Source organism: Hyaena hyaena, unplaced genomic scaffold (genome assembly GCF_003009895.1).
Source record: "Hyaena hyaena isolate Hyena2069 unplaced genomic scaffold, ASM300989v1 scaffold_768, whole genome shotgun sequence".
NCBI lineage: Eukaryota > Metazoa > Chordata > Mammalia > Carnivora > Hyaenidae > Hyaena > Hyaena hyaena.
In genome coordinates this window covers 555,713-572,404 of record NW_024081403.1, presented here as the reverse complement: position 1 = coordinate 572,404, position 16,692 = coordinate 555,713, and the positions used below count along the sequence as shown (strand labels likewise).

Genomic DNA, 16,692 nt, shown 5'->3' with positions numbered 1-16,692 from the left:
TAAGGGTCAATTGTTATCAAGATGAATTTCACAATTTAGCAGAGTAAAATAGATTTGGATCATATGAACACATAATTACATAAGGCTCCTTGAAAATATCCACTTAAGCAAAAAGTGATCAAAGTCCATGAATTTGCCACTAGATTGGATTTAATTAGAAAAACTACTTCGTTTCAACTTAACCTGAAATAAAATCACTGCAAACAATCCTAACATGAAGAAATTTAAAATAATATGACAATTTCATCTCAATTATCATGATTAGCATTTGCATAAAATATTAGAATTGGGGAAAACATCACAAAAGGACATTTTCTAGACATGTGAGCACAGAAACAGGCTCGTATCTGTCAATCATTAGAGAGGTACATGACTATTAAGTTTACCTAGAAAGAAACGTCATTTCAATACTCATTAAAACTATGTTTTCATAATAGAGAGATCCAAGGTTAGCTCCTTTCCCCAGACCACAATATTAAGAACACAGAATTTTTAGGAAACTCTTTTAAAAATTACCTGCTTCTGTAGCCATCTTTCATGCCTTCGTTGTTTCCTTCTCAGATTTTTCAACTTGCTCCTCTCTCTCTTTTTGAGCCTCTGACTGATGGCGCCCAAGGAGAAAGTGCCTGAGCGCAGGAAGTCCAGTGGAGACAGGTGCTCATCCTGGCCTGAGGCCTCCAGCGTGTTCCGACCAGCGGAGGGCAGGTCCATCAGGAAAGCCAGGCTGTTAGAACTAGCATGGTCAGAGAACACTGCAGAAGCTTCTAGACCACACTGAAATTCTCCTCCTCTTTGTGTCTGCGTCTCACAGGGAGCCACTGAAAACCTTTGCAGCAGCATGTTAGGATCAAAATTGGATGAAATCTGAAAGGAACAGTTATTTTTACTAGATTCTAAAGGCAAGCCTGAAAGGTGAATAGGCTGTGTTTCATTTAGCCTGGGACAGGCTGTAGTCTTACTATGTATTTTATATAAAGGGGGTAATAATGTCAGTTTCTCACTGATGGTCAAATCCAAACTATGTGATTTCCTATGAAAAGCTCTTGTAGTGCATCTGCCAGCCACAAGCTGAGGAACAAAAAGCTGGTATTTTGGATCTGATGCTTTGAAGAGCAGTTTTTCATTCTTCATCTGAAAATATGTAGACCGTACCTCAAGACAGAGTGCTTCTGTTAATCTTCCAGGGCCATTATTATTTTGGGCCATATTTAAAAGCCTGTGATTTCGGTTTTTGGAGGTGCCACCTGTCAGCAGAGTTTCCCTGTCACAACCTGACTGAACTCTAGGATGTGACAAGTATTTCAGCGATGGTCTCATTAGTCGGCCTGCTCGTGTTGGCTGATAGTCGGTCCGGCTCTTAGAGAGATGTACAGCTGCAAGCTGGCCACAGGAACATTTTGGAGTGCTGACAAAATTAAAGCCCCCTAAACGGGCCCCACAGAAAGGACAATTCAGTTTTCCAACTGTCCACTGGGCCTACAGGTAATAAAGGAGAATAAGACAATGCTTTCATTGTAAGTAACCAAAGAGGATGTGAGTTGTTTAGTGTTGTTTTGTTTTATAAGCCAGCCACATGAAAGTTTTCTATGCCACAGAAAGACTAGCTTTCCGTTTTCTGATTAGTAGACAGAACAGTAAATGGAAAGAAGCCTTCTAATAAACAGAGATAAGCAACTCCAAAGTTCTAGAATGATAACATACTGCACATTATGCCCATCTCAACAATACTCTGAAGAATTCAGAGTATTGAATTCTTAAACAATAGGCTGAATATGGATACAGTGTGAATTAATGAAAAGAAAAATACACTATGGAACCAGGAAGCAAATCAGTCTGCAGAGCTTAATTTGCAAGTAAAATCTCACAGAAAAGTGTCTGTTTTGATACACTTCTTGCATACCAAACACTGTGGGAGGGAACTTTATCCAACCAACAGAATAAAGCTCTTCCTGCCTTCTTACATACAACCAAAAGATACTGGTGGCATACATCGGAGGACAGTTTCTATATTCAAATGGGAAATTAATAATGAACTAGCTTAAAATTATTTTTTCAACAGAGATAGTAGAACATCTGCAGCATCCTAATACATTTTGTAAAGTTCAGGACACTTAAAACCAGCGTACTGGCTTGTTCCCAGGAAATCATTACAATGTGAGAATGAATGCAAGGGATATTGATCAGGTATTATTTTTTAACAACAACAAAAAAGTCACTGGAGAATGGCAATTATCTTTTTTCCTAAATCATATTACTTATATTTTTCTAATACATGGGTGTTTGGAATTGTGAGAAATAATACCATAATGTTAGCAAAGTGAGTTCCTGCCCTTATAATATTTCATCAAGGAGACTTAAAAATGTGGTAATTTGATTGCGACTAAACTACTGAGAGTCATTAATTACCTAATTTATTTCATATGTGTGTACACACAAGACTGATGCACAGTATTTCATTCACTCAGCAGGCACTATTCTCAGTGTATAAACAGAAGAGAAAAACTTCTGACTGTATGAGATTTATGTTCTAATAGGGAGCTAGGCAATTAACAAGACCAGTAAGGATACATATTTATGTATGTGGGTAAGTGTGTGTGTGTGCACGTCCACAATGCTTATATTTACATATCTCATATACACTTATGCATATTTACAAATACTATATATTACTTATTGTGTGTGTGCGTATGTAAAATATAAACAGATATATAAATCAGAGAAGGAAGAAAGGAAGTGTGAAGAGTGGTAATAATGGGGAAGGACAATAGTTTGCACAGGCATTGCCTCATTGTGAATAAAGACGTATGGAACTGATGGAAGAGGTGATTAATTGGGGGAAGAGCAATCAAGTCAGGGCAAATACCAAGTTCAAAGTCTGAGGGTGGAAAGTACCTGAAACACTCCAGGAATAATGAAGAAGCCAGTAAATGTAATCAAGCATTACACACCATTTCTTATCTCTTGCAGCAATGTATTCAAGAAAAAAATAGCTCTAGAATGAGGATGAGAAAACCTGAAAGGATTACTTCTAATTTTACGCAGAAACTAAAGAACTTACTTTTTGTATTAGGCAGTCTATCCATTCTGGAAGAGCTTCTATATCCATGTGCCACACATGACAAATACTTTGATGATCCAGTGAATCATGTCTATCCTGTTGTGTAAAAATGCATGATATCAGTCATTACCAAGTTATGGATTTATTTAACCAATTTCACATATGAGTAAAACACAAAAATATAAATGTAGTTTTAAGTGGGAAGAAAACATACACTGCTCTTCTCTCTTCACTCCTATCCTCAAAACAAACCCACAAAGACAAAAAAAAAACAACAACCAGTTTTTCAGGGAATAACCATTTGGGAATTAAAAAAAAAAAAAGCCCTCCATTTCATTGAGTTCATCGAATTACATTTAAAATTTAGCAGTAAGTCACTCAAAAGGCAAATCTGGCACCCTATTCTTTTTTCTTGTGTGTAAGAAAAAATAGTGCCATTCATGACAACTTCCCTAGGCTTTTCATTCTGAAAAAAGGAGTTGGTATATAATCTATCAAGATACTCAAGAAAAGTACAAGAGGATGGGGGAGAAAAAAGAATTGTGTAGGCAGCTGGAAAAGTCTCAACTAAAATTCAGCTGTGTTAGAACAAAAAATTTCAAAGAGATATACTTTGGGCTTTCGGAAATAGATGTGTAGAAAAAACTATGATATATAGGTGAAGCTGTATATGTATCATAAAAATGCAGGACAGGCCAGCATGGAGATATACGACTCTTTACTACCTTAGTAAACCTTAGGCCAATTATTTTACCTCTCTGGGTTTCAGTTTCTTCACCTGTAAAACACTTCTAGATAGCTGCTAACAAAATTTCATTCTATGATGACAAAGATTTGCTTGAGAATAACAGGGAAAAATAAGGCTTCTGCCCAAATACCCATTTCCAAAATGAGATTTTACATAGACATAGTGTTTCCAAGTTGCACAATTCTTTTTGATTTCCCAAGGAGGTACAAAACTAGATTTTATAATTCGATTAACAAAATAAACAAGGAAATTACTAAACATCCCTTCTAAGTTTGTATTCACAGTGATAAAAATGAGACAAGGCTTAATCTCTTTAAGAATCTTTCACTGAATAACTGACATTGTAACTTGGAACCAAGATCAACCTGAATTTTTAGGGTTAATTTCCCATGTTGGTCCCTCTGGGCCCTATATTGCTTTTCTCTTCCATCCATACATATTAAGATATTAAATGGTGGTACCATATACAAGAAAAGTTTCAGTATGATATATTTACATATCAGAAAGATCTATAAAGAAGCCATCTTAATCTAGTTTCTGTCAGGCTCTCAAAAAAATCACAAAGTAAATTAAAAGAGGAAAGGACATGAGCTAATGTTACACTAGACCACATTTCACTATTTTGTATACTATACACAATTGTGTTTTATATACATTTATTTACTATGGAGAAAAAATTTTCTTGTTAAAGGGTTTCAAAATTTTCCAATCCTAATGTTTTAAAAATCTACAACACAAGTTGAAAATACTTCATTGACTAATAAAAAGTCTGTTCAGAAAGGCGTATAGTGGGCCAAAGCATTATTTTACAGCTTTATTAATGATGCTTGAACTTTAATTCTGGTTAACAAAATGCAACTTACCATGTCAAAAATGAGAATAATGAGAAAGAACCAGGTAGGTCCATACCAAAATGAAGAACATATTACTGACTGGAAGCAAACTGAGGAAGAGAGGAGGAGATAATATGAACCATCTCTAACTCAATCACCTTACTGCTCCCCAACACATGTATCCTCACAAGAATGTTGGGAAGGCACACAAATGTTTATTTTATTCAAGATTCTCATAAAATGGAAGATGGAAAAATTCAGGCAGAGTCAAGTAATTACTGGTTTCAAGACAGTAAAGTGAATACATATTCCAGTCTATCCTGTGTCTCAAAACAGAGAACATGCAAGACATTTGCAAAAAGAACCCAATAGCTGAATTAGGAAATAAAGATGGGGAGATTTTTATAATTCTTATAAATTAAATTCTTATAAATTATAAATTATGATTCTTATAATCAGAAATTATAAGGAACCTGTGAAAGATTAATGAAGAAATGAAAGCACAGTGTATCTAAGTTCCAAGTACATAACAGATGAGAACAACACAAAGAATGTCCACGTCGCACACGTGAAAACCAGAAACAGAAAAGGTCCTGCGTAACAATCAGGGGTGGAAAATAAGTCTGTCTGTCTCCAGGCAAGAAGAGTACTTGGATAAGAGAGAAATGGAGCAACATTCCAGGGTGGCCAGAAATGCCTAAAAAAGACACAAAGCATTTGCAGCAAGTCCAGAAGATGAGCTACTGAGGACCAATCTCTATTTTTGCTAAATACAGTACTACAGCAGCATAAAAGAATGTGAACTAGATTTGTTTGTACTAATAAGATGCATCTCTACTACATACTCTTCTTTAAAAAGAAATCAAGTCAAAGAGAAATAAATGAACTCTGAACTATGATATTAAAAGCATATATAACCTAAAAACAAGCAGTATTAGGACTTTTCTATGAAAACAAACATAAATGGATGGAAAAACTCCTAAAAGGCCAGGTACCAGGTTGATAACATTGGTTAGACTTGAAGAAAGAAAGACCAAGAGTAGGAGTTACTAAAAGGAAACTAACTTTCTCATAATTGTTTTAATGCGAGAATATATTAAATTATACTTACAGAATTATAATTTTATTTAAAAATTAGTTCAAATAAAAAGAAAATGATTACTTCTGATTCTGGCAATCTTGAAATAAGTGGAATTAAATATGCTCTCAGGATTATAATAGATAACACTAAAGAAATGTATTTTAAAAATTGGACAAAATAAAGTTCAGGACTGCGGTCCCTGAGAAGGGAAACATAAGTGAGGGAAGCCTAAAAATCACCCTTGATTTCTGCCCTAAGGAACTTCTAGAATCTTGAGGAAGGGAGGAGGAAGTCAAGAACATAGAAGCCTTGCTGGTAAAATGAAGACCCAAGTGTACAGAGGCTAAATAACTAGAGTTTACAGACAATGTACTGGCAAGGAGAAGCCTACAAATATTTAGATACACATTCCAGAGAAATACAGAGATTCCTTTAAATCTTTGGTTGAATACCAATATGAACACATGGTGAAATACCAGAAAACCAGATAAAGAAAATTTACCAAGGAAAAGACATCTGCTAGTGAGCTGTAAATTTAACTATTCACACAGGGCTCACAGCAAGCTGGAAAGATATTCTTGCTCTCTCCAATTAGCCAGAGTAGCAAGAACTCAATGAACAGCTCGAGTATTTAGTAGATTCTAAAGAGTCCTGCTTTAAGAGTAGAACTAAATTAGCACTAGTATAAAGGCTATTAAAAAGCAACCTACAAAAACTTAAAAATAAGCCTGCAAAGAATGAAATTTGATCATTAGTAACTTAGATGCCTACTAAAACACTCTTTAAAAGAAGACAATAATATTCAGACACTCAATAGTACTAAAATTAAATGTCCAACTTACAAAAAAATTACTAGATATGTGCAAGGCAAAAATGACCCATACCCAACAGAAAAATCGATCAATAGAAATATACCCAGAAAAAGGTGGAAATGATTGAATAAGCAGGTAAAGACATTAAGCCAGCTATTATAAATATGTTCAAGTATTAAAAGTAAAGCATGAATAAAACAAAAACAGAAAAGTCTTAATATAACACTAAACAAATGATCTATCTAGAGATAAAAATTGTATTTGATACGAAAATTTAACATTGTGTGTCAACTACACTCAAAAAATAAAAAGCCAATTTAAAAATTTTTTTAATTTTTAAAATTTAAAAAATGTTAAGAATAAACACTCGTTTTTACTCTTTACTCTTCTCAATCACAGAGTAAAATAAGCATCTTTGACCCGAGTTTAGCTGTAATTTAGGCATTTTCAGATGCCTTTTATCAAGCTGATAAAGTTTCCTTCTTCATTTTCTGAGAATTTCTATCATGAATGGGTATTGAGTTTTATCAATATAACTGTGCCACATGCATTAAAATGTTCATTTTTTCTTCTGTATTCTATTATACATTGAATTATATTGACTGATTTCTGAATGCTAAACCATTTTTATTACGTAATGTGTAAATTAATCCCAAATTGTTCATGTTTTTTGATCCTGCCATAACTGGTATTTTACCAGTTGCTTACCACAGTCTTCTGTGGCTGGTTTAAATAGAGCTGAAATAGATGGTACTGGAAGAACTGGACAGCAACATGCAGAAGAATGAAACTAGATCATTTTCTCACACCATACACAAAAATAAACTCAAAATGGATAAAGGACCTGAACATGAGACAGGAAACCATCAAAACCCAAAAGGAGAAAGCAGAAAACAACCTCCTTGACCTCAACTGCAGCAATTTCTTACTTGACACATCCCCAAAATCAAGGGAATCAAGAGCAAAAATGAACCATTGGGACCTCATCAAGATTAAAAGCTTCTGCACGGCAAAGGAAAAAATCCATAAAACTAACAGACAACCGACAGATTGGGAAAAGATAGTTGCAAATGACATATCAGATAAAGGGCTAGTATCCAAAATCTATAAAGAACTCACCAAACTCCACACCCAAAACACAAACAATCCAGTGAAGAAATGGGCAGAAGATATAAACAGACACTTCTCCAAAAAGGACATCCAGACATCCACATGAAATGATGCTCAGCATCCCTCCTCATCAGGGAAATACAAATCAAACCCACACTAAGATACCACCTCACGCCAGTCAGAGTGGCTAAAATGAACAAATCAGGAAACTATAGATGCTGGCAAGGATGTGGAGAAATGGGCATCCTCCTACACTGTTGGTGGGAATGTAAACTGGTGCAGCCCCTCTGGAAAACAGTGTGGAGGTTCCTCAAAAAATTAACAATACAACTCCCCTATGACCCTATGGGGCACATGTACCCCAATGTTCATAGCAGCACTCTCAACAATTGCCAAAACATGGAAAGAGCCTAAGTGTCCATCAACAGACGAATGGATCAAGAAGATGTGGTTTACCTATACCATGGAATACTCCATGGCAATGAGAAACAATGAAATCTGGCCATGTGTAGCAACACGGATGGACCATGAGGGTGTTATGCTGAGCGAAATAAGTCAGGCTGAGAAGGACAGATACCATATGTTTGCATGTATAGGAGGATTAGGAGGAACTTAACAGAGGACTGTGTGGGAGAAGAAGGGGGGGGAGAGGGAGGGAGGCAAACCATGATAGACTCTTGAATGCTGAGAACAAACTGAGGACTAATGGGAGTGGAGGGGAGGGGGGTGATGGGGATGGAGGAGGGCACTTGTGGGGATGAGCACTGCGTGTTATATGGAAACCAACTTGACAATACACAATGAATAAATGAATGAATGAATGAATGAATGAATAAATAAATAGAGTTGAAAAACCATACTGGCCTTATAGTCTACAAGCATACTAAACTCACTCCTTGGTTGTTTTTTTGTAAATTCCTTAGCATTTTCTATATATATGATAACATATTACTAAATTTTGTTTACTGATATGTTATTAAATATTTTTGATACTATCTTCATAAGAGGTGTTGATCTGTAGATGTCTTTTCTAGTAATATCTATTCTTTAAAAGAGTTATAATACTAGCCTTATGAGTTGGGAAGGAAGTGTTCCATCTTACAAAGTTTTTTGAAAGCATTTGTGTCTTCCTTAGTCGTCTGACACAGTTTACCAGAAAAGACATCTGTACCTATAGGTTTTATTTATGTTTTTGGAGCAGTGTGGGGGGGGGGGAGCAGGAGGCACTGGGTGGCTTGGTTGTTTGAGTGTCTGACTTCTGCTTAGGTTGTGATCTCCTGGTTCATGAGTTTGAGCCCCACATCAGGCTTGCTGTTGTCAGCTTCATATCCTCTGCCCCTCACCGCCCCTCCCCTGCTTGTGTGTCCTCTCTCTCAAAAATAAATTTTAAAAAAAAGAATACTTGCTTTTTGTTTTATGAGGAGGACAGGTTTTCATCTCAAATTCATCTCATTTAATTGATTTAGGTCTGTACATAAAGTCTATTTCTTTTTTTTTCCATTTTTTATAACGTTTATTTATTTTTGAGGGACAGAGAGAAACAGAGCACAATGGGGGAGGGACAGAAACATAGGGAGACACAGAATCTGAAGCAGGCTCCAGGCTCTGAGCTGTCAGCACAGAGCCCGATGTGGAGCTGGAATCCACGAACTGTGAGATCATGACCTGAGCCAAAATTGGCACTTAACCAACTGAGCCACCCAGGTAACCCTATTTCTTCTTGATTGACTTAAATAATTTGTATCTCTTTAAAGTTTTATTTCATCTAGATTACCACATTTTTTCATAAAATTTTTCACTACATTCTGTTATTCTTTTAATGTCATTGCCTCTAAAATGATGTGTCTTCTTTTCCCTAATATTGGTCATTTGTGCTTTATCTGTATTTTCCTATTCATTCTACTTAGTGACACGTTAATTTAAATAATTTTCAAAAATAGATCTTTAATTTCATTCTATTTTCGTTTTTATTAACTTCTGATACATGTTATTTTCTTCCTGTTACTTTAGATTTAATTTGTTCTTTTGCTTTCTTACCAAGTTGGAAGCTTACATTACTGATTTTAGACCATTCTTCAAATAGAAGCACTTACACTCTAATGTTTCCTGGGATCACTGCCTTCTCTGCATCCTACAAAATTTAGTTTATGTATTTTCCTATTCACTCAATTTCAAGTATTTGTAATTTTTCTTCTGATTTCTTCTTCGACCTTGAGTTCTAAAGTATGTTTTTTAATGTGCAAATATTTGAGAATGTTTCAGATAACTTTCTGCTATTGTTTTCTGATTTAATTTCACTGTACCTCAGGGGCGCCTGGGTGACTCAGTAGGTTAAGCGTCCCACTTCGGCTCAGGTCATGATCTCATGGTTCGTGTGTTCGAGCCCCACATCGGGCTAGCTCTGCACCGACAGCTAGCTCAGAGCCTGGAGCTTGTTTCAGATTCTGTATCTCCCTCTCTCTCTGACCCTCCCCTGCTTAGGCGCGCTCTCTCTCTCTATCACTCTCACTCTCTCTCAGAAATAAATAACACATTAAAAAACTTTCATTGTACCTCAGAGAACACATTTGGTATTACTTTATTTCTTTCAAATCTAAATAATGGTCCAACAACTGGTGTTATCTCAGAGAATACTAAGATACTAATTTGCTGTGTACTTTCAACAAATACCTGTTCTGCTGTAGTTGGGTATATTTCACAAATGTCAGTTGTGTTGCCTGCATGTTCTGTATTCTTACTCAGTTTCTGTCTTCTACAGGTTTATGAAAAACCCTGAAGTTTCCAATTATAATTATAGATTTATCCATTTCCTCTAAATTCTGTCAGCTTTTGCTTCAAGTACTTTAAAGTTCTGTTATTAGTTACAGAATTAAAATTATTATTTCAGGTGAATTAACTTCTTCATAATTATGAAAATGTCTTCTTCATTCTTCATGGTATTTGTGGTTTTGAAATCTACTTTACCTGCTATCAGTAGAGCAACTCCAGGTCTTTTATGTTTGCATGATAAAAATTTGTTATTATTTCATTTTAACCTGTGTCTTTATGTTACTTATATGCCACATATAGTGTGATCTTTTGTCAGGTAGTGTGATAGTCTTGAATCTGTAATTGTAGCATGTATACCATTTGCACTTAATATAAATACCAGTATGTTGGAGTTTAAATTCAATATCTCATTTCCTATTTGCCTCATGATCTCTCTTCTGTTCTTCTTCTTTTACACTCTTTTACTGCTGGCTCTTTAGGGTTAATTATTAACCCTCAATGCTTGGTCTCTTGTTTACAATACGCATCTTTAATTTATCGTAGTCTTCCTTTAAATTATAATATACTACAATATGTACAGATGAGAAACTTATGCAGTATACTCTGATTTCTCACTTCCTATTCTTTGTATTGCTTCCATACATTTTATTTTTGCATTCATCAACTCCACGACACACTCCTAACATTCTGCTTTAATAAGTCAGTTGTCCTTTAAAGAAAGTAAAAGGTAATGTACATTTACCAACATATTTACCATTTCAAGATCACCCTATTCAGTTGTAATGATCCAAATCTCCTTTGATGATGAAATTTTCCTAATACCTGAAGAACTTCCTTTGGTAGTTCAAATTTACTGATGATCAATTCTTTGAGAGTATGCTTCTATGAAAAAGTCTTTATTTCACCTTCATCTAAAACATTTTATGTACTGTAAAATTACTCTGTAGTACACAGTCCCCTGGGTTTTGCAAAATGCACAGGGTTGATTATAAAGAATTACCATCAAGATACAAAACAGCTCCATTATCTTCCTCAAATTCTTTCAGGCTGGCCATTCAGAGTCAATGACTTCCTCCCCACTTCTCAATCTGTTCACCATTCCCATGGTTTTCTCATGTTGGCTCACCTTGTTCAGGTGGGACAATCAGTTCAACAAACCTGTAACTTCTCCATCTTCCCCTGAATTCCAGTTCAGCCTCTCCATGTCCTGTGCCAGATAGACATGGTATCCAACTCTATGATAAAAGGCTGTAGTTTCTGACGCATATTCACAATATCAAGATCAGAGACAATGAAAGTGGCTTTGGTGTCTATTCATCCACCAGATTGCCAGCTTTTCCTTGCTACATCCTACTTTGCATTTATCTTCCTTTCCTAGCTCTGTCACTCAGCACACACTATGTCCCTGGATCTTAGGGGTTTAGTCATCTCATTGCTCCCATTCCTTCTAGTCACAGTTCTAGATCTAGCATTCTGTTATGTTTTCATCTGAGTATAGACAACATGCAATGTAATACTAATTTCAGGTGTACAACACAAAGATTCAACAAGTTTATGTGTTATGCTTTGCCATCACAAGTTCAGTTACCATCTATCACCATACAACACTATTATCATATCATTGAGTATATTCTTTACGTTGTACCTGTTAATCCCTGTGACTTATTCATAACTGGAAGCCTGTATCTTCTACATATGAGAGAAATTATATGATATTACCCTTTCTTAGTCTAATTTTACCCAGCATAATACCCTTTAGGTCCACTCATGCTGTGGCAAATGGCAAGATCTCATCAGTCACTTCAATAAATGGTACTGGGAAAACTGGACAGCTACCTGTAAAAGAATGAAACTTGACCACAGAGTAACACCATAAACAAAAACAAGCTCAAAATGGATTAAAGACCTAAATATGATACCTAAAACTCTAAAAATCCTAAAAGAGAACAGAGGCAGTAATTTCTTTTACATTGGCCATAGCAACATTTTTCTAGCTGTGTCTACTATGGTAAGGGAAACAAAAGCAAAAATAAACTATTGGGATTACATCAAAATAAAAAGATTTTGCACAGTGAAGGAAACCATCAATGAAATCAAAAGGCAACCTACTGAGAGAAGATATTTTCAAATGATATATCCATTAAGGGGCTAATATCCAAAATATATAAAGAACTTATATAATTCAACACCAAAAAAACCCCAAAACAATCCAATTAAAAAGTGGGCAGAGGACGAATGGACATTTTTTCCAAAGAAGACACCCAGAAGACCAACAGACACATGAATGAACAGATTCTTGACACCTATCGATAATGCAAATCAAAACCACAATGAGATATCACCTTAAACCTGTTTAGAATGACTAAAATCAAAAACAAGAAATAACAGGTGTTGACAGAGATGTGCAGAAAAAGGAACTCTGGTGCACTGTTTGTGGGAATGTAAATTAGTACAGCCACTGTGGAAAACAGTATGGAGGTTCTTCAAAAAATTATAAATATAAATACCATATGATGCAATAATTCCACTAATGAGTATTTTCCCCCTCCACACCCCAAAAATGAAAACACTAATTTGAACAGACAGATGCACATTTATGTTTAATGCAGCCTTATTTATAATAGCCAAGATATGGAAGCCACCTAAGTGTTGAATAATAGATGATTAAAGATGTGGTAATACATACACAATTCATTTTTTTCTATACCACATTGTATTGATGGTCCAAGTCAGTAGAGTATGGCAAGAAAAAGAAAAGAGACACACTAATTAAAAATAAACAAAATAACAAAATACAACTTCACATCCGCTAGGAAGGCTAATAAAAATAATAAAATAAAAAGAACATAAGCATAGGTGAGGTCGTGGAGAAATGGAACCCTCAAACACGTGGAGTGGGAATGCAAAATGATGCAGCCACTGTGTAAACAAACTTTTGTTGTTTCTCAGTAAGTTAAACAGAATTACCAATTTACCTATTGAGTCTCTTTCTGGGTGTATACCCACAATAAATAAAAATAGATGTTCTAACAAAAACTTGTACACATATGTTCATAGCAGCACTAACAACAATAACCAAAAGGTGGACACAACCCACATATTCATCAACTGATTAATGTATATACAAAATGAGGTATATCCATAAAACAAAATATTTTTCAGCTTAAACAGAAATAAAATAGTGATAGATGCTATTACATGGATAAATCTTGGTAACATAATACTGGGCAAAAGAAGCCAGACACAAAAAGCTGCATATTGTATGATTCCATTTATAAGAGATATTCACATCTACAGACATAAAGCACATAAGTAGTTGCCTGGGTTTGGGGGGAAGGGAAAATGGAGAGTGACAGCTTAATAAGTATGGGCTTTCCTCTTGGGAGTATGAAAATGTTCCAGAATTAGACAGTGATGATGGATGCACAACACTGTAAATGCACTGAATACCCCAACTGGTAAATTTAATGTTATGCATATTTTAGTACAATTTCTAAAAAAAGAACATAGTAACTTTTTTATTCACAGTCAATATAATATGAAGAAAATACTAAGGAATTCACCAAAAAGGCTGCTTTAGAAATTTGCATATTTTTAGTACACAACATCAACATACAAATTTCTCTGTATCACATTTCTGTATATTAACAACAAATAAAAAGTGAAAATGTTTAAAGTATCACTTACGATAGGATAAAAAACATGAACTACTTAAGTATAAATTTGACACAACATAATTAAGACTGTCCACTGAAAACTACAAAATACTATATAAAGAAATTAAAGAAGATCTAATTAAACTAAGGAATATACCATGAAGGCTCAATGTTTTTAAGATACCAGTTCTTCCCAGATTAATTTACAGGTTTACCACAATCCTGCTCAAAATCCCAGAAGACCTATTTATTAAAAATGATGGATTACAAAATATATGTGAAAATGAAAAATGACCTAAAACACCCTGAGAAACTCTCCAACAGAAGAAGTAAGGTAGAGGCTGTACACTATCTAATGCCAACACTTATTAGATCAGTGTAGCAGAGTAGAGTTCCAAAACAGACTTGCATATATGGTCAATTAATTTTTGGTAAATATTTCAATGTAACGATAAAAGACATACTTTTCAATAATTGGTGATAGAATAAAAACCTTGGTGCTTACCATACACCACACACACAAATAACTCAAAATGGATCAGAGTCGTAAAAAGTAAAAGCTGTAACTGTAAAATGTCTAGAAGAAAACATGGGATTAAACCTTTGAAACCCTGGGATAGGAAAAGTATTCTCAGAACACAAAAACATGATCCATAAAGAACAGGATATGATAAACTGGATTTCATCAAAATGAAAACAATCTACTGTTTGAAAGTTATCACTAAGAAAATGAAAACACAGACCTATACGTGACAAGAATATTTTAGGCAGAAAATATATATATAAACTCTTCATATATATGTATATATAAACTCTTAAAACCAAGTTCGAAGAAAACACATTTTAAAAAATTGAGTGTAGATTTTATCGGGCACTTCACAGAGGAGATATACTAATGCTCAAAACCACATGAAAAAGCAGAACAATCATTAGCCACTGGACAAATGCAAATTCAAACCACAATGTTACAACTGTACATTTACATCTGAAAAGTTACTTTTATGTAACTTGTCCAAGGTCACATAGTAAGTAGTAAAACAAGCATTTCCATCAGGTAGTCAGGCTTCAACACTGCTGTCTTCGGTCACTAAGCTTCCATTGTTACTTCCTGCATCTAATAAATACTATCGTTTTCAGGGCAATCAGACTTTCTGTTATCTTCAGCATGAGTATGTTTTACAGTGGTACTACGTTTCCTGAGCCTTAGAAAAAAACACAACAAAACAAAACCTGAGGCATAACTTATTTTTAAATTAACCAAAACCACTACACTTATGTAAGAGGAAAGGTAGATTTAGAAAAAATTCTATAGTTGCTTCTGATATGGGACCCCAACTTGATCTTTATTTGAGAACTATTAATTTTTCTCTAAATAGGTGAGTTAAATCACAGTTTCATGCCAATAGAAAAAAAAAAAAAAGGAAACTTGGTTACAGCAACTGATACAGGTGAGAGGAATGTACAGGCTAGATAAAGAATATGTGGTGTTCTGTTCCCTCTTCAGAAAACTTAGATATGACAAAGCCAGCCAGTGTAAACAAAGAAGCCTCAATTATAAATGAGACTGCCAACTACTTCACCTGTATTTATACACACAGTCCTAGGAAATATATATACTCTTCATGATATTTACTTTCAGCATAGATTTACAGGTAAAGTAGGACATATCATAAAATATTAAGTTTAGTTTATAAATCTACAATCATCTAAGTTCTTAAAAATGACACGAATTTATTTGGTAAGACAAATTTTAATGGATATATTTTAAGACAAATCACTAAAACAGAAGGATTCCAATTTCAGGAATTTAATGCCTTTCAAGTCATGGCATGAGATATTACCTCCGAGAAAAAAATCAAACTGAAAATTAGAAAAACTGTATTACTATGACTTAATAAAACCTTACCAGACAGTTTTTTCAAGTCTCAAATTTATATGTGAGGGAAGAACGAAAAGTTAACTAACAGCTGGTTTCACTTAATGCTGTCAGAAAAATGTTGACAAAATATCTCATAAATGAATTAATTTGTTCAAGCAGCAGGGGGAGCTAAGGCATTGTTATTTTGTCCTTTAAGGGTAGAGAATGTATGTACGGAGGACTTCATTTAGTTTTTAAATTATAAACCTAATGTGTTATCTTTTTATCATTTAATGATCTTTATGATGTTAATTAAGCAGAACAAGTTAAATGTAAAAGGTTGACATAGACAATTTAATATTCCATGCATGATATTTTGAAAAATGTTTAACATTTGCCATTTCCAATGTTGGCAGTAATACTCCCTCAGCTAATTTATTAAAAGTGAGCCACCTATACACTTAACTATTACAGCTGTAAACACAAGGAAAAGGCAGAGTAACAGACATGTCACTTACATTGACATTATTAATTCAATGTCTTAAGTGTTACAAAAGTAAAGGAACCATATGTTTGCACCTATAGGAGGACTAGGAGGAACTTAATGGAGAACTGTGGGGGAGAAGAAAGGGGGAAATGGGGGTGGAAAGGGAGGGAGGCAAACCATGAGAGACTCTTGAATGCTGAGAACAAACTGAGGGCAGATGGGGGAGGGGGGAGGAGAAGGGAGTTGATGGGCATGGAGGAGGGCACTTGTGGGGATGAGC

General features: G+C 34.9%; 1 protein-coding gene across 1 annotated transcript in view; it reads right to left on the bottom strand.

Moving 5' to 3' along the window:
- RNF180 (ring finger protein 180) overlaps positions 1 to 16,692 on the bottom strand; it is a 171,959-nt gene that overhangs the window by 147,563 nt on the left and 7,704 nt on the right. The window contains exons 2-3 of the mRNA XM_039218651.1: positions 3,059 to 3,154; positions 517 to 1,476 (exon numbers count right to left, since the gene is read on the bottom strand). Coding sequence (XP_039074582.1) covers positions 517 to 1,476; positions 3,059 to 3,154 — 1,056 coding nt within the window. The remainder of the gene's footprint in view (positions 1 to 516; positions 1,477 to 3,058; positions 3,155 to 16,692) is intronic.